Source organism: Mesoplodon bidens (genome assembly GCF_964165515.1).
Source record: "Mesoplodon bidens genome assembly, contig: HAP1_SCAFFOLD_291, whole genome shotgun sequence".
Classification (NCBI taxonomy): domain Eukaryota; kingdom Metazoa; phylum Chordata; class Mammalia; order Artiodactyla; family Ziphiidae; genus Mesoplodon; species Mesoplodon bidens.
This window is the reverse complement of record NW_027671677.1, coordinates 71,376-89,574: the sequence shown is the minus strand read 5'-3', so window position 1 is coordinate 89,574 and position 18,199 is coordinate 71,376. Positions and strand designations below refer to the sequence as shown.

The following is an 18,199-nucleotide window of genomic DNA, read 5'->3' as shown; positions in this document are numbered from 1 at the left end:
ACATATATATGGAATTTAAGAAAAAAAATGTCGTGAAGAACATAGGGGTAAGACAGGAATAAAGACACAGACCTACTAGAGAATGGACTTGAAGATATGGGGAGGCGGAAGGGTAAGCTGTGACAAAGTGAAAGAGCGGCATGGACATATATACACTACCAAACGTAAGGTAGATAGCTAGTGGGAAGCAGCCGCATAGCACAGGGAGATCAGATCGGTGCTTTGTGACCGCCTGGAGGGGTGGGATAGGGAGGGTGGGAAGGAGACACAAGAGGGAAGAGATATGGGAACATATGTATATGTATAACTGATTCACTTTGTTATAAAACAGAAACTAACACACCATTGTGAAGAAATTATACTCCAATAAAGTTGTAAAAAATAATAATAAAGTTAAAAATTTTTTAAAAAAAGAAAAAAACCCCCAAGCAAACTAGGAATAGAAAAGGAACATACTGAAACTCATCAAGAGGGTCTACAAACAACCTATACCGACATTATATTTAACTGTGAAAGACTGAATGCTTTCTCTGTAAGATCAGAAACAAGGCACCGATATCTGCCCTCACCACTTTTATTAAATATATTAATGGAGGTTCTAGTAAGAAAGTAAAGCAAAAATAAATAAATACATAAATTTAAAAGTTAAATTTTTAAAACATTTATTTAAAAGATAAAAGGACTATTCCTACTACGTTGAATAGGAAGGAATATATCCTACTGAATGTTGAACAGTAATATATACTATTATATTAAATAAGGAAAAGTAAAACGGTATCTGAAGAGGAGATGATAATCTAAATGGAGAAAATACCAAGGAATCCACAAAAAGCTTGAGAAATAATATTAGTTTGTAAATGTTTTAGAGTACAAATCAACACAGTTTTATCAAATTATATATTAATAACAAATGTGTAGAAGCTTAAATAAAAATATGTGATGCCATTTACAACTGACCTAAATAAATACTTAAATATAAGCCCAATAAGACATTTATAGGTCCTCTATACTGAAAATTACAAAATGCTGATGAAGAAAAATGTAAAAGTCCCAAACAAATAGTGAGACATACCTTGTTCATGGATTAGAAAACACAACATAATAAAGATGTCAATTCTCCCCAAGTTAAGAGGCTTAACAGAGTTACTCTTAAAATGCCCTCAAGGTTTTTGTGTATATAGACAAGCTTATTCTAAGATTTATATAGTAAGAAGAGGCTGAAGAATAGCTAAAACAATTTGTAAAGGAAGATTAAAATGGGAGGAATTCATCTACCCAATTTCAAGATTTTGCAGTAATGATGGAGGTTAGATACACAGATCAATGGAATGGAATAGAGAACCCAGAAATAGACTGACATAAATACATTTAACTTGTTCTTGACAGCAGTGTGAAAGCTATCAAGGAAGAATAGACTTTTCAAAAAATGGTACTGAAACAGTTGGACATCCCTCGACAAAAACAAACAAACAAAAAATGAACCTTGGGCCTCCCTGGTGGCGCAGTGGTTGAGAGTCCGCCTGCCGATGCAGGGGATACGGGTTCGTGCCCCGGTCCGGGAGGATCCCATATGCCGCGGAGCAGCTGGGCCCGTGAGCCATGGCCGCTGAGCCTGTGCATCCGGAGCCTGTGCTCCGCAACGGGAGAGGCCACAACAGTGAGAGGCCCACGTACCGCAAAAAAAAAAAAAAAAAGAACCTTAACCTAAACCTCCACACCTTACACAAAAATTAAATCAAAGTGGATCATAATCTTCAATGTAAAAGCAGGACACTTTGAGAAAAAAAAATAGGAGAAAATCTTTGGCATCTAGAACTACGTGAATAATTCTTAGACTTGACACGGAAAGTATGATCAATAAAAGCAAACATTGATAAATTGGATCTCATCAAAATGAGTTAAAAATGCTTCATAGAAGATCATTTTAAGTGGATGAAAACTCAAATTACACAGTGGGAAAACATACTGGAAAATCCCACATGAGACAAATGACTTGTATCTATAATATACAAAGAACTCTCCAAACAACTTAAAAAAACCCAACTAGAAACTAGGCAGAAGACAGGAACAGACATTTCATGGAAGAGAATATACACATGGCAAAGAAGCACATGAAAAGATGCTCAACATCATTAGCCATTAGGGAAATGCAAATTCAGACCATAATGAGATATCAGAGAATAACGAAAATTAAAGTATAGTGACAACATCAAATGCTGGTGAGTACATAGAAAAATGATCTCACATCACTGGTGGGAAAATAAAATGGTTTAGCCACTCTGAGAAACAGCTTGACAGTCTCTTTTAATCCTAAAAGTAGATTCACCCTACAACACAGTAATTGTACTCTTGAGCATTTATCCAAAAGAAACAGAAACTTCATTAAGTTCCCACAGAAACTTACACATAAATGTTCATAGCAGTTTTATTTATAACAGCCCAAAACTGGCCACTACCCAAATGTCTTTCAATGGATGAATGTTGAAACAAATTGTGATAAAATCTTATGATAGAATACTACCGAGCAACAAAAAGGAACAAATTATTAATATATGCAAAAATTGAAATGAACTTCAAGGGAATGATGCCGAGGGAAAAATTTTAAAAAGCCAATCTCCGAAGATGAAGTAATTCATGATGATATTTACATATTATTCTTAAAATAACAAAACTGTGGAGATGGAGAACAGATTAGAAGTTGCCAAGGGTTAGACATGGGGGTAGAAAGTACAGCGGGGGATCTTTGTGAGGTTTTTGTGGTCCCAGTACAAATAATACAGCAATCTTGGTTTTAACCCCGAAAGATGTTTAAAAGCAATTCCTAATAAGAGGTGTCCAGATATTTAGCAATGGCAGCAGATTAGAGGTATAGCTACCCAACATGACAGCTTCAAAACAGATGGTAATAATTCAATGCATATGTTCATTTTTAAAAGGCCAATCACAACACTTAAATGGTATATATCTTAACGATGTTATTCTAAGGATCCAGCTATACCAGATGGACTAGCAGGATTTTCTGTACATTCAATCTTATTTTAGACAGTAAATCTTATAATAAGACAGTTAAAAAAAGAAAAAGAAAAAAAAAACAAACCAACTACAGTTGGATATTCTCATAGGAAGATGAGGTGAAAATATGTAGCAGCGGTTCAAAAGCTTAAGCAGTGGCACCTAAATTTGGCTGCACATTAGAATCATCTGAAGCACTTTTTAAAAACCCTCACACCAACAGTTGGTCATCCTAAACCAATAAAATCATTTTAAATCTCCTCAGACGATGCCATTGTCTAGCCAGAAGTGAGAACCAGCGGACTAAGCAGAAGGGGATGTTTCTACAAAGATTTCTTAACAATAAGTTCTTTCACCCAATCAGATTTACCTTCCTGCAAAGGGGTAAAGAAGGCTAGATGTTGTCCATACTTGCTTAGCTTTAATTAGCACTTGTGACTTGCCCAAAACCTAGATCATGTTTCCCCTAAATTTCATGTGATTTCCTAAGTTCTTCAAATCCAGGGCTAAGGGGTTTGCCAGGATGAGATTTTAAGCGCTCACACAGGGGAAGTCCCTGGCAAACCAGGACAGAGGTCACTCTACATTGAAATGTAAAGCATCCTAAATAACCCTGCCACTGCCCCCAGATACTTGTCTGTGCCAACCAGTGGAGAAAAGGCATTCTCCATTACTACCACGGCAAATGCTGCTCTACTTGCCTTGGCTACTCCCTATCTTTTCCAGGCGTCTCTCCCCTTCACCTGCTGGTGGACGCTTTGGCAGCTGACAATGCAGATATTTTCAAACTTTAAGGTGAATAAAAATCATCTGGGGCCTCCCTGGTGGCGCAGTGGTTGGGAGTCCGCCTGCCGATGCAGGGGATACGGGTTCGTGCCCCGGTCTGGGAGGATCCCATATGCCGCGGAGCGGCTGGGCCCGTGGGCCGTGGCCGCTGGGCCTGCGCGTCCGGAGCCTGTGCTCCGCAGCGGGAGAGCACACAACGGTGAGAGGCCCGCGTACCACAAAAAAAAAAAAAGAAAAAAAAAAATCATCTGGAGGGCCAGTTATAACAGAGATCACTGAGCCCCACTAGAGTTGCTCATTCCATAGGGCTGGGACAGGGCCCTAAAACTTGAATATCTGACACATTATCAGGGGACGCTGGTAAAGCTGGTCAGGTTGTTACCGAATGCACGTTCGTGTGTCTGAAGCACAGTGAGGCCAAACAAACCGAAAGGTTGGAGTCTGGGGCAGAGAAAGGTTTATTGCAGGATCGAGCAAGGAGAGGGGTGGCCCGTGTTCCAAAAACCCTGAAATCTCCAAAGGATTTCAGCAAAGCATTTTTAAAGGCCACGTGAGGGAGGGACGTCCCAGGGAATGTGATCAGCTCGTGCACAATCATCTGACTGGCTGATGTTGAGGCCACAGGGCAGGTAACATTATCCATCCTTAGGTGCCAGAAGGTCTGGGGGCTGTGTGCTCATGATCATCGAAGAGTTAACTTCTTCCATTGGGTGGTGGTTTTTAGCATCTGAAAACTCAAGAAATATGCCTGAGATACTATTATCTGAGGACTTCAGAGAGGAACTACAGCAGAGGCTATGGAGGATGGGTCTGTCCTAGGAAGGCCCCATAGGGTACTGCTTGGTTACAAGGTGACCATACTTTGAGAACCACTGCTCTAGTGGCTTGGAATGTTAAAGTAATGGAAGAAGCCCTTCCCAGATCTAGATTCTAGTATCACCAGCTATTTTGGTGGGGGGAAGGGTAAGTTTTGTCCTTGCTTGGACTTCTTGTTCATTTATATCAAAGCCTATTTGAGGCAGTGCACTCGGCAGTCCTGCAGATCTGTCTTTGGCTTCAACAGTGTTTGGAATGAACAGACCCAGGGACGCTCCTTGCTCCAGCCCCCGACCACACTCCAACATTTCTTCCTGTCGCAACCTTTGGAATCAGCCACTCAGCTATCCTCAGCCTCCAGGACAGGCCAATACCATTTTTGGAGCTTAGCTCCTTATCACTGATCAACCACGAGTTCCCAGGTTCGTCAGAATTATTCCATCGAGGTGGAGGCCGCCATCCACCGCCTGTTCAACATGCATCTGTGGACACTTACCTCTCTCTAAGCTTCTATTTCCACAGCAACAGTGGGACTCTGGACAATGGGGGCCACAGTTTTCGCCAACTGGCTGAAGAGAAGTGTGAGGGCGCCCAGCGACTCTTGAAAATGCAAAACAAGTGCTGCGGCCGCGCCCTCTTCCAGGATGCGCGGAAGCCTTCTCAAGATGAGTGGGGTAAAACCCAGGACACTGTGCAAGCCGCCATTCTTAGGGAGAAGAACCTGAACCAGGCACTATCGGATCTGCGCGCCCTGGGTCCTGCCCGCGCAGACTCTCACCTCTGTGACTTCCTGGAGAGCCGCTTCCTGGAGGAGCAGCTGAAACTCATCAAGAAGATGGGCAACCACCTGACCAACCTCCGCAGGCTGGCTGGTCCGCAGGCTGTGCTGGGCGAGTATCTTTTCGTGGAGAGCCGCTTCCTGGAGGAGCAGCTGAAACTCATCAAGAAGATGGGCAACCACCTGACCAACCTCCGCAGGCTGGCTGGTCCGCAGGCTGTGCTGGGCGAGTATCTTTTCGAAAGGCTCACGCTCGAGCACAAACAGGAGTCTCTGAAGTCCAGCGGCCTCTGAGGAGCCCCTCTGGCGTCAGAGCTTCTGCCCGAAGCCCAGCTCTGCAGCCACTAGGCAGCTTTGTAACCGCCCTGGAGCACTCTCCCAAGCCTTGGACCAAATGGAAACAATAACGCTTTTTGCAGAAGGAAAAAAAAAGCCTATTTGAAACACAAACAGAATAAAGAGAAAAAAAGAAATATATATATATATATATATATATATATATATATATATATTCATGTTCTTTTAACATATGAATTGCCCCACTTTATCTGTGTGAAATACGTTTGTTCCCGTTATTGGGCTGGTTCTCAAGCTTTGCTGCTCGTATGAATTACCTAAAGAGCTCTTTTTTTTTTTTAGTATTAAATATTTTTTAAATTAGTTTCTGCTTTATAACAAACTGAATCAGTTATACATATACATCTGTTCCCATATCCCTTTCCCTAAAGAGCTTTTAAGAGAAACTTTGGTGTCTGGGTCCCAGCCCCAGAGATTTTGATTCAGTAGGTCTAGGGAGGAGCCTGGGCACGGGGAGGTCTCAGAGTTCCCCAGGTGATTCTAATATGCAGCAACTTTGTGAACCACCTCTTGGCTTCAATCCAGCTAGTGATCAGATATTAAATCTAAGACACATGGGCTAGTGCGTGAGCTCTGCTGCTAGGCGTGTTCCATTTTCTTCCTCCTGGAAGATTCGTGCCAGGGAAAATGATTGATAGTTGTGTTACTTCTCTGAAATGGATAGAAATTTCCAATTAGCGTGAACAGGGGAGGGTGAATGGGTGAATGCAATAAGGTGTATCATTTATGTATTTCCCTATGTGTATGGCTAGAAGCTTTTGCAACTGACGTCTGCCCTACTTTTCATGCGAATGGTAGTGCTTGTCCTCCTAATGCAGCTGTAAACTTTATAAGCCCATAGGTAGACAGCATCACAAAATATTTACCCCTCCCCACTGGCCCACTCTCAAGCTTCACTCCCCTTCCCCAATACACAAATGTACATCAGTGTGCTTGAGACCAACATCAACATACTGACCGTCAATTCTTCTACTTTGCAGCTTCCCTCTTATCAGGAGGTGTCAGCATTTAGTGCCCAGAGGAGGCATTTCCAGTCATCTCAGCTTAGAGGTCAAATATCCAAATATCCAAAGTAAAAAAGGTTAAAGAAAAGAAGAAGAAGAAGAAAGCAAGGAAGAAAAGAAGGAAACAATTTTCTTATCTCATAGTAATAAGGCAGTTTTCCTTAAAAAAAAATAAAGACTTAAGCCTTAAATTCTCTTTCCTAATCAAAATGTGCTTTTCCGTCTTTAGACTATTCCTCTTATATCCTGTATTATTCATGATGTTTAATTCTTGAAATAGCACATGGCTGAAAACAGAAGCTAACCTCTTGTCCACTATGAATTAAATCTTCTTTTCCTAGGACCCGTCTACAATGTACAGTTTGGGGTTTGCCAACGTAATTATTTTCTCTGAAATAAGGTACAGCATTTTGCCTTTTCAATATATAGTTATACAATACATTGTTAACACAACATAGTTAATATAGTCAATACAACTATAACACACATGATATGATGCCACTTTGGTGATTTTCTTCATCCATGTAATTCTGAAATTTGACAGTATAGTTTTCATATTCTAATGAGCTGAGTATTACCTTTGCAAGGATAGAAAAATAAAATAAATTCATAATATTCTTGTGTGGTTTGCCCCTGGGGTGGATTACCATAATGGGGGCATATTTGAGCCTTTCTCCAAGTCATTAAAAAACCTCCAGCGAGTAGCCCCTTGTCCTCTCCAGGAAACTGCGGGAAGGTATCTTTAATCACAATAATCCTGGGGGGAGAAATCTCGGAAATAAGACATCTGCTTCTGTGCCTTGTTGTTTTGCAGAATAGCAATGATTGCTTTAGCAGCTTCTATTGCCATATGTGTATAGTAAGTAAATGAACATAAAATTGAATGAACGCATAAAAGAAGGATAAACCCACCCAGTTTAACAAATCCACTCTCTCACCTGCTGTGCCCTGAAACGTGAAAGAAAGAATCACGGGATCATAAGGATTCATAAAGTAACAGTCTCTGTTAACAATATTGACAGGAGGTATAAGGATGATTTGTCTGATGTGGGACCAACAGCTTAACTGCTTAATTCTTTTTTTTAAGGGCAAATCATTCATTTATTGTTTAAAGATTGCAAGACAACATCTGAATTTTTGTAGCACAATTTAAATGTTTTACTTTTTTGATAAAGCAGAGTATAATAGAAAAACAATTAGTTTCCAGTAATATCTATATTTCTATTCAGAATTAAGTCTTCCACAGACATGTAACCTGGAAACAAAAGCCTGTTCCAATAAGCAAAGCTTCAACAGAGCGGCTACTTTTCGGGCCAGGGAAAGGTTCATCCCTATAGGATGATGATGTGCTGTGTAAAATGGCTGCAAGGTCACAGCCTTGAGGGCGTTGGAAGTCTGTTATCCTATTCCACATTAAGTAGTTTGGTGAACTTCAAACGACCGTTCGTCTGCAACCAAGCTGCCAACCTTTAACTGATATTTCAAACAGGTAAAAAATAAATGAAAAGAAATCCCTACACTGATGTTCCTCGATTTACACTGTTAAATGGTTCATTAACATGTAATTCTGGCTAAGAATTACATTTGAGACTCCTTGCTCAGATTTTGGTTAACAGTACTAATCTTTAGAAATTCAAGTTCTTATTAATCAATAATTTGTCAGCTAGGATACATTCAGGCATCAGCTGCAACTACAGAATAGGTGCACTGCCTCAGCGCTTTGGAAAGACATAATCTACAACACTACTAGCAGACAAAATATCTGTTACTAGACAGCATATGTGCAGTACAGCAAGACAAAAACATATATTCATATGTGCCGCGGACCAGCCGGAGAAAGAGGATTTCACCGCCCAGGGTCAGAAGGGACGGGGTAAGGAACTGAAGTAGCACCGACGAATGGGGTCAGAAGGACCAAGACAACTGATGGTTGCAAGGCAAGTTTTATTATGCTACGGTTGCAGATTATATAGACTAGAAATGGAAGGTTGCCAGATGGTGGTTTACATTATCTATAGACTGTCTTGGCTCAAGGTTAACTTCCCTGGGAGAAAACCCATAAGCCCAGAATCATCCAAAATAACCTGCATGTGCAAGGGGGAGACAGCTTTGCTTGTCTCATTTTACATTCTTTCTGATTTCTGGGCCCTGGTGATTTATCTCCCATGGAATGGAACAAGGAAGGGAACAAGTAGGGACAGTCCCTTCGAGCAGCGGCGGCATGCCTGGCATGTCCATAGCCTGATCTCAAGGCTGACTGTTTCCCTCAGTTCCCCCTTTTTTATTTTTTAATTTTTGCTGCAAAATAATTCCATGAAGCGTAGTGCCGAGAGTAGTATATTGTTGCATGAGGATACGAAACAGACATGAGAAGATTATTATCAAAAATAGGCAAATTATGGCCAGGGTAATAAATCCTGACAACCCTCCAGTAATCCACGACTGAGGGTTTAACCACTTTAAATGGTCCAGTAAAGTTTTAATTACATCTTCTTGCCAAATATCATCAAGATGTGCATTTTGCATATCCTGAATTTCAGCATTTAATTTCTTAAGGTCAAGACTAATATTATTATCTGACCAAACACTCAGCAGATGCATTTTTACTTTTTCCCATTCCCAAATACAGTCATTGTACTTGTAAGGAGTAACACAAATCCATGTATACTTTTCATGACAAGCTAAACGCATCCTCAATTTTAATGCTGCCATCTGATCTCCAATCCCCCAAATTGCGTTTTTAAATTCATCTAACTTGTTATTCATCTGTAAATCTATGTGACTTTGTAAAGATAAAGCAAGACTGGTATTTTGAGATAATTGATTAGCAAAGTGAGCATGATTAATACTCTGTGAAAGAGCAAGACAGGCAGTAGCCGCGGTAGCAGACAGAGCAGCCAAGGCAAGTAAACTTACTATTAGCCACCCAATAAAGCGTCTCCTTCTCTGCAAGGCTTTAGAGAGTTCCACCCATGCCTGTACTCCAGTATCTTCCTACCAAGGTTCTCTCAGATGTACAGGCACCATAACATATATGGGTTACTTTAGTATAAGCACAGATTGTGTTCCTGCAGAAGGGAACATACAACTGTAAAAATACAATGAACACAGCTAATATTATATCCTCCTTTGGAAGAATTACCAATGCTAATAGAACCAATCAAAAGTGTATATGGAGGAGCAACACAAGTTATAACAGGTGTATTGGAATAAGTTAGAGCTAGTTTCCATATACCCCAGTTCTTTTGAAATGCGATAAACCTATCTATGACGGGAATACAAGAGATAAGAATTTACCCCTTGGTATAATCTATAGTACACCATATTTGGTTATTATTCCAAGATGCATTGCAACATTCAAAATTGGATCCAGGAAAGTTAATGGTCATAAAAGGAGGAAATTGATTTTTTGATTTTCTCTTAAGAATAGTAACCATATGTCCAGCCATAAGTATCCCTTGTCCTCCAAGTAAACGCTTCATACACAAATAATTTCCTGAATCTTCACCTGTAACCTTGGCTATAGTAATAGCGGAATCCCTAAGTGGTGAGGCGTATGAGATTTGACCTCTAATATTAACAGGTTGCCCATTTTTATAGCAAATGATGGTATCCTTAAGATCCTCTCGTCGGCTGGTAGCCGGGCATGTAAGAGTAATGTTGGTTCCTGTAAAACGAAGGATGCCTGGAGAGCCTGACAAACTAATTGATTGATCCGTTCCCTCATAAACATCTGTATGCTCATAACTAATAGCCTTTACACATCCAGTTTCCAGATTCAATGGGCTAAGACAGACAGGATAGGTACTAAACCAGTTAGTATAATTTACAGACATATTGATTTGTTTTATATTCCCAATAAGAGGCCCATAAACAGTATCATTGTAAAATACAGGAAACTCTGCTTCAGACCAAGATATGGGTTTTAATAGTGGAGGATCAGGTACATAGGCCCAGTAAGTTGCTGCATTAACAGAGGGAACACATGAAATGGTTGCCAACATAGCCAAAAATAAAGTCACAGGTGTAACAGGATTATTCTGTTGTTTCACTAACTCTAGAGCTCGTGAAACCAATTGTTTAATTTGTCCCCAAGTTGGAACATCACTCCTTTGAGTCGTCCTGGCAAGTGGTCTCCTCTTCTTCTTCTTTTGCTGAATCAACACTGTCAAATTTTCGGGAGAGATGCAGAGCTTCTTCATCTTCTGAACTAGTTGTGAGCTGTGGCGAGCCATCTATTTGCTTGACTAAGCAAGCGCTCAGGAAGCCAGAGAGGTCCAGGAGCTGATCTGGGAAATATACACACGTGACCACGTCCCCAAATCAACACAGGATCAGGACCACGCCAAGTGCTGGTTAGCGGATCTTTCCCGAGGACCTCCAGAGACTGAAAGGCCAATCTTGGCTCAGCCACCAACCTTTCCCCTGTCAACAGTGAGAAAATTTAAAATAAACAGAGCATGATTTATAAGGTTATGTAGTGTTGTTCTATATAATTCCCCCATTTTTATTTTTTCAATAGTTAGCTTTAAAGATCTATTTGCACGTTGTATAATACCTTGTCCTTGAGGGTTACATGGAATGCCTGTAATATTGGTAATTTGTAATGAATTACAAAATGTTGCAAAGCAACACTAGTGTAAGTGCGCCCATTGTCTGTTTTAATAATTTTGGGAAGGTTCATGAAAGCAAAACAGTGTAATAAATGAGTGATGACATGTTTAGTAGCTTCTCGGGTCTGTGCTGTAGCACAGAGGAAACCAGAATAAGTATCAATAGTGACATGAACAAACTGTAATTTCCCAAAAGACGGGATATGAGTAACATCCATTTGCCATAAATGACTAGGTAATAATCCACGAGGATTAACACCATAATGTGGAACAGGAAGGTGAGGTAAGCACTGTGGGCATTGCTTAACAATTTGTCAGGGCAGCTTCACGAGTAAGGGAAAATTGTTTGCGTAGTGTAGCTGCCGACTGATGGTGTAAAGCATGCGATTGTTGTGCTGCTTGTGAAGCAGTTTGATCATAACTTACCATAATATGAGGGTGTCCAGGACATGGACCATGAGTATCAACAGTATGAAGATAATGAATGCAATACCTTAGCCATTCTTGACAGCATGACGAACGGAAAGGAGGAGGACGGTAAATTGGGATATGTCCTGCTTTAGGGAAAAGAGATTGAGGAGGAAGAGTAACTTTAACTTTATTTTTGGGAGGAAAATGCACAGGATAAAGATCACGTTTAGATCGAGTTAAAACATCTGCAGTCCCATTCATTTTAGACAATGGACCAGACAAGTTAGAATGAGCACGGATATGCAGAGCTGCAACAGGACCATCGTGGGAACGAATAAGCTGTTGAAGCAAACGAAAAGACGATGATAATTCAGGGTCATTAGTATATCCTCTGGTCGCAGTCTCCAGAAGAAATAATAAGCTAATAAGATATTTACTATCAGAAAACAAATGAAAAGATATAGAAGGCAAATGTTTAAAAGCCATAATGACAGCATACAGTTCAACACGTTGAGCTGAAGTCAAGGAAGTTTGTTTAATGAGTTTTGTTCCGTCGTCAATGATTACAGTAGCCACTCCTGAAGAAGAACTGTCTGTAAAAACCAAAGGGACATGGGAATAGGCTGTTGCCTAATTATAGAAGGAAAGATATAAGAGTTAAGTTTGCTGAATTGGATCAATTTATCAGCAGGCTAATGGCATTCCAAGGTACCTGAAAATCCTGCAAGAACAAGACCCCATTCATTACTATGTTGAAAAAGCCAACTTTGTTGACTAACTGAATAAGGGATAATAATTTGAGAAGGTTCTAGACCTATAAGTTGTAAGCATCTAGTTCTACCTTGCATTATTAACTTAATAATAAGTTCATAATAAGGGTTAATAACTTTAGAGGATGGAGTTTTCATATGAATCCATTCAATAATTCCACCAGTTTGCCATAAGATGGCAGTAGGCACATGAGGTGTTGGACAAGCAACTAAAGACATGGGCAGGTGAGTATGTATTCGAGTTAACTGTGCAGAGCTGATAGCTCTATTAACTATTTGGGAAGCTTGAAATCCTCTGGAGTCATAGAGCGTGAAGTAGAAGGATCTGAGTCACCTTTAAGAATATCAAGTAAAGGCTCTAACTGAGCAGTAGGAAGTTCTAAGGAAGGCCTTAGCCAATTAATATCTCCAAGTAATTTTTGAAAATCATTTCATGTTTTTAAATTATCAACTCGAATTTGCAGTTTTTGAGGCCTAATGGTAGAGTTATCAATATATTTTCCCAAATAGAAAAATGGAGATTGTCTTTGAATTTTTTCTGAGGCAATGACCAAGCCAAATGATTGTAAGGATTGTTGTAAAAATTGAGAAGCAGTCTCTAATCAAGAAATATTGTCAGTGGCTAAAAGTATATCATCCATATAATGTATGAGATATAACGTTGGAAACCTTTTTCTCACAGGAGTTAAGGCCTGAGCCACATATATTTGGCATAATGTAGGACTATTTGCCATGCCCTGAGGCAATACTTTCCATTGACATCTCCTCATGGGTTCCTTAAAATTTAAGGAAGGCAAGCTAAAAGCAAAATGTTTTCTATCTTCAGGAAACAAAGGAATAGTGAAAAAACAATCTTTAAATCTATAACTAAAAGATGATAACTGTGTGGTATGGCTGTTGGAGAGGGTAGGCCTAGTTGAAGAGCTCCCATTATTAGCATAGTTTTATTAACAGCTCTTAGACCCTGTAATAACCTCTATTTTCCAGACTTTTTCTTGATAATAAAAATAGGAGTATTCCAAGGACTATTGGAAATTTCTAAATGCCCGAATTGTTCCAGTACTAATTGTTCTGCAGCTTCTAATTTCTCCTTTGTGAGGGGCCATTGGTCCACCCATACAGGGTCATCACTCAGCCAAGTAATTGGACCAGCAGTGAGTGGAGGAGAATCCAAGGCCCCTAAGAAAAACCCAAACCTTGTCTATCACTTTTTATTTTCACATCAATAGGATAGACAGTTCCTTTTTGATTTGTTCCCAGCCCTTTTGTGGGAAGAAATCCTTGATCCAACACCATATTAGAGACGTGAGAATTTGGACTATAAAGTAATACTCCCATTTCTTTTCATATATCTTGGCCCAAGAGGTTTAAAGGCAGCCCAGGCAAAACATAAGGCTGGAAGTATCCTGAATGGCCCTCACTATCTTGCCATAATAATAACTGACTACTTTGCATAGGAGAACTCTGTCCTATTCCTTGAAGTTCTGTAATAATAGGACTAACGGGCCAATGTTTAGGCCAGTGCATCTGCGTCATAACAGAGACATCAGCTCCAGTGTCTAAAAAACCTGAAAAAACCTTTCCATTCATGGTTCATTTCATTTCTGGACGTTCTTTCCCTATCTTCTGAATCCAGTAGGCAGCACTAGATGATCCAAAAGCCTTTGTTTCTCTCTTTTGATGTTGTAAAATTTGTCCATGAGGTACAAAGGGCAAAAGTAGCAACTGTGGAATTTTATCACCAGGAGAAATCGTTATTATATTTTTAATAGTTTGTGCCATGATTTTTATTTCTCCTTCGTACTCAGAGTCTATGAGTCCTGGCATAATAGTTAAACCTTTCATGGCGACACTACTTCTTCCCAATAACAGTCCAATCAAACCCTTGGGTAAAGGTCCATAGATGCCCATAGAGAGGGCCTGAGGACCCATTGCAGGAGTTAATACATATCGAGCGGAGGTACTGAGGTCCAGTCCTGTGCTTCCTGCTGTTGCTCTGGAGAGCGAAGATATTGTATGTTTTTGTTTTTGGTTAATGTCTGATTGATAGTTTGAGGAGGATACGCAGACGTTGCCCCTATTATTTGTTGGGGCCGGGGAAGGCCCCGGGAGGAGTTTCGCAACAGTGGTGTCCCATCCCTGTGGGCCACTGAGCGACAATCTCGTGCCCAACGTTTTCCCCTGTTGCATTTAGGGCATAAACCAGGGATTTTCGGACCATCTGGAGGTTTTTGAGTAGGGAAGGAAGGAGCAGGGTTACAATGAAAAGATCCACATTCTCCAGCAAAATGACCTGCCTTTCCGCATTGAAAACTAGTCTTTGTTCTTTTTTGATTGTTTTTAAACCCCACTTTAGTTAATGCTGCAGCCATAGCAGCACCCTGTATATAAGCAGGCCCAATGTCTGCACAAAGGCGAATATAATCCTCCAGTGTTCCCCGTTTTCTCCAAGGTCGAATCGCAGCCTGACCTGCATTATTAGCGTTTTCAAAAGCAAGTTGCTTAACTACAATTGTACCAGTGAGTCCATCCACAATGAGTCTCCCCACCGCCTGTAACAATCTATCTACAAAATCAGCATATGGTTCATCAGGTCCCTGTCTCATTTTTGAAAGATCCTCAGTTTTGTGTGTAGAAGGTAATTTCCTCCAGGCTTGTAATGCCAAATGATTTATTTGAGGATAAGCAACAAAGGTATAAGTTAGTTGATGTTGTAAAGAAATATATAGTCCTTCCCCAATCAGCATATGATAATCCACTGGAATATCATGGGTAGCATTCTTTTCTGCTTGTTCAGCAGCCCATTCATAAAAATCAAACTTCCATATTAAATAATCTCCACCATTTAAACAAGCTCGTGCAATAGACTTCCAATCAGCGGGGGAAAGAGCTTCTCCTGCAATAGTGTCAACCATAGCAGTAGTAAAAGGAGCAGTGGGCCCATATTGAGCACAAGCAGATTTTAAATCTTTCAAAACTTTAAAAGGAAGAGCCTGATGCTCCCTAATAGCCTGTTGAGGATGATTAGGATCAGGTCTTTCTATGACAGGACAACAGAAAATAGGATCTTCTCCTCGTTTTATTGCTGCTTATACAGCACGTTGCAAGAGACTGAGCATTTTTACAGATGTAGATTTTTGAGGAAGACAGTCCTTACTAATTTGCAGCTTTTTCACTGACTTATCTGTCATAGCCATTAGAAAATCATCCTCAGGATGATTCTCTCTTTTATGTTTTTTTTTCTCTCTCTTTTATGTTTAAAAGCCTCATCGGTTAAGTCAAAATGTTCCTCTTCATCTGAAATATTTAAATTAATTAGCTCTTTCGGTTTAGGAAGTGGCGACACAGTAGCTGATAATACAGTCTTGTCTTCTGTCAGAGGCTTATGTTTTTCTGACTTTACATTCAAATCAACACTATCATGAGAAGAACCTAAACATATTTTTATCAGATTCCACAAACTAAATGTAACAACAGCAGTATGAGTAGGCCCTCGAGACTCATAATAATTTTTTAAATCTTCTCCAACTTTCTGCCAGATTTCTGTCACAGAGCCGCCATCAGGAAACCAGGGAGATACATCATGGATATGCTGCAAAAATTCAGTCAACTGTGAGGTAGAAACTTTATTACCCCGAGCTATAAGCATCGAAAGTAAAACCTGAGCAAATAATTCACGCTCCTTTGAGCCCTTTTGCCCCATCTTATTTTACTTCTGACTGTTGCCTTATGCCTCTATTAGTTTCACTTTTACTCGTGGCCACACATATTTTGCATAAGGGTTCTCTTACCTGCACTTTCTTTTCCTTTTAATTGCCTTCATGCTTCAGGTCCCTGTTCGGGCACCACTTGCCATGGACCAGCCTCAGAAAGAGGATTTCACCACCCAGGGTCAGAAGGGACGGGGTAAGGAACTGAAGTAGCACCGACGAATGGGGTCAGAAGGACCAAGACAACTGATGGTTGCAAGGTAAGTTTTATTATGCTACAGGTGCAGATTATATAGACTAGAAAAGGGAAGGTTGCCAGATGGTGGTTTACATTATCTAATGACTGTCTCGGCTCAAGGTTAACTTCCCTGGGAGAAAACCCATAAGCCCAGAATCATCCAAAATAACCTGCATGTGCAGGGAGGAGACAGCTTTGCTTGTCTCATTTTACTTTCTTTCTGATTTCTGGGCCCTGGTGATTTATCTCCCATGGAATGGAACAAGGAGGGGAACAAGTAGGGACAGTCCCTTCGAGCAGCAGCGGCATGCCTGGCATGTCCGAAGGTGCTCTCAAGGCTGACTGCTTCCCACACATATGTTGGCTTGTTTAAGCCTCAAGCCCTCGATCCTTTGTTGAAATACAATAATTTCATTCCTATGGTTTTCAATACCAAAAACTCAACCTCCAGGAGGGTTAAAGTCTAATTTGTACTCCAAACCAAGTAGCAGTGCAGTTCGCTACTACTGAGGCTGAATCCATAAAGACTTCAAGACCACGACCAGAAGACAAGTTATTATATATAATACCCTAGAAGGCCTGAAACATAATTATCATATACATAGCTGGTCCTTCAGAACTTTTTACCTATAACATGTTTTTTGATGAAAGTTATTTAATGTACTGGAGATAACTGTGAATTACTGATCAAATATTTGAATACTTATACTTACCTGGAATTTCATTTCTGCTGAAAGAAAAAGGAAGAACAGGACTCACCTAAAAAAAACCAAACTTTAGAAATGAAAGTAAACATCTTATCACACACTATCACTTTTGGAAGCAGCATAGAGGGGCAGTCAACAGTAAAACACTGGTGAAATAGGACAAAACTCTAGGCCAAAAATCCATTATTATTATCATCCGTGACAGTACCACAACTGTGCCCTTCATAATTAATAAGCACTCCTAAGAGTCTTCATTTGGCACCAGATGATGTGTTTAAGAGAAACACTCTGGGAGGTTTTGAATCAGACTTGTTTTTTTGTTAGCCAAGTTACAGGAGAATTTTTAAAGTGGGGGGAAGGGAAGAAGGAAACGGACCAGAAAAAGAATTGAGGCCATCATCTACAAACCAACAAAGCACTGAGAGTTCCAAACGTTATGTCAGACACTAAAATGACTGATACAGGCTCAAATGGTTTATAAAACCTAGAAAAAGACTACACCAGCAAAGTCCCCATTTATCTGTAGAGTTCAGAAACTAAAACAAGGAATATTTCAGCTTAACACCTTATCTCAAGAGAATCATATACACTTCACATGAATAAAAAAATACCTGAAACCAAACATTTTTAAAAGCTCCAATACCCAAAATAGAAAGAAAAAAATTAACTCAGAAGACTCAATCCATCCATGATAATCACAAAATGGCTGGGCAATCTCTATCTCCCTTCCACACTAACCATCCATCCCCTGGAAGACCAAGGGAGATCAGACCTTCCAGACTTACCTTCCAGACCTTCCAGACACCTGGCTGCGGCAAAATTCGATGGAATCTCCTTGTGGAACAGCAGTTTCCCATCTCTTGTGTCTCTCCCTGTCATGATCATGCAGGAAGCAAGTCTGGCTGTGCTATTTCTTATCACTGTGTGTCACCCATCTGCAACATGATATTGAAAAAGTAGTTCACCTTCCCCCAGAAGGTTGAGGCTCAGCTACAGG

General features: G+C 40.2%; 1 protein-coding gene across 1 annotated transcript; it reads left to right on the top strand.

Annotated features, from left to right (window-relative positions):
• Positions 1-2,881: 2,881 nt before the first annotated feature.
• LOC308611203 (ferritin light chain-like) lies at positions 2,882-8,226 on the top strand (the record flags this gene model as incomplete). Its single annotated transcript, XM_081260081.1, has 3 exons — positions 2,882-2,902; positions 4,976-5,508; positions 8,172-8,226. The coding sequence occupies 3 exons, from the start codon at positions 2,882-2,884 to the stop codon at positions 8,224-8,226; spliced, it is 609 nt and encodes a 202-aa protein (XP_081116207.1).
• Positions 8,227-18,199: the final 9,973 nt, after the last annotated feature.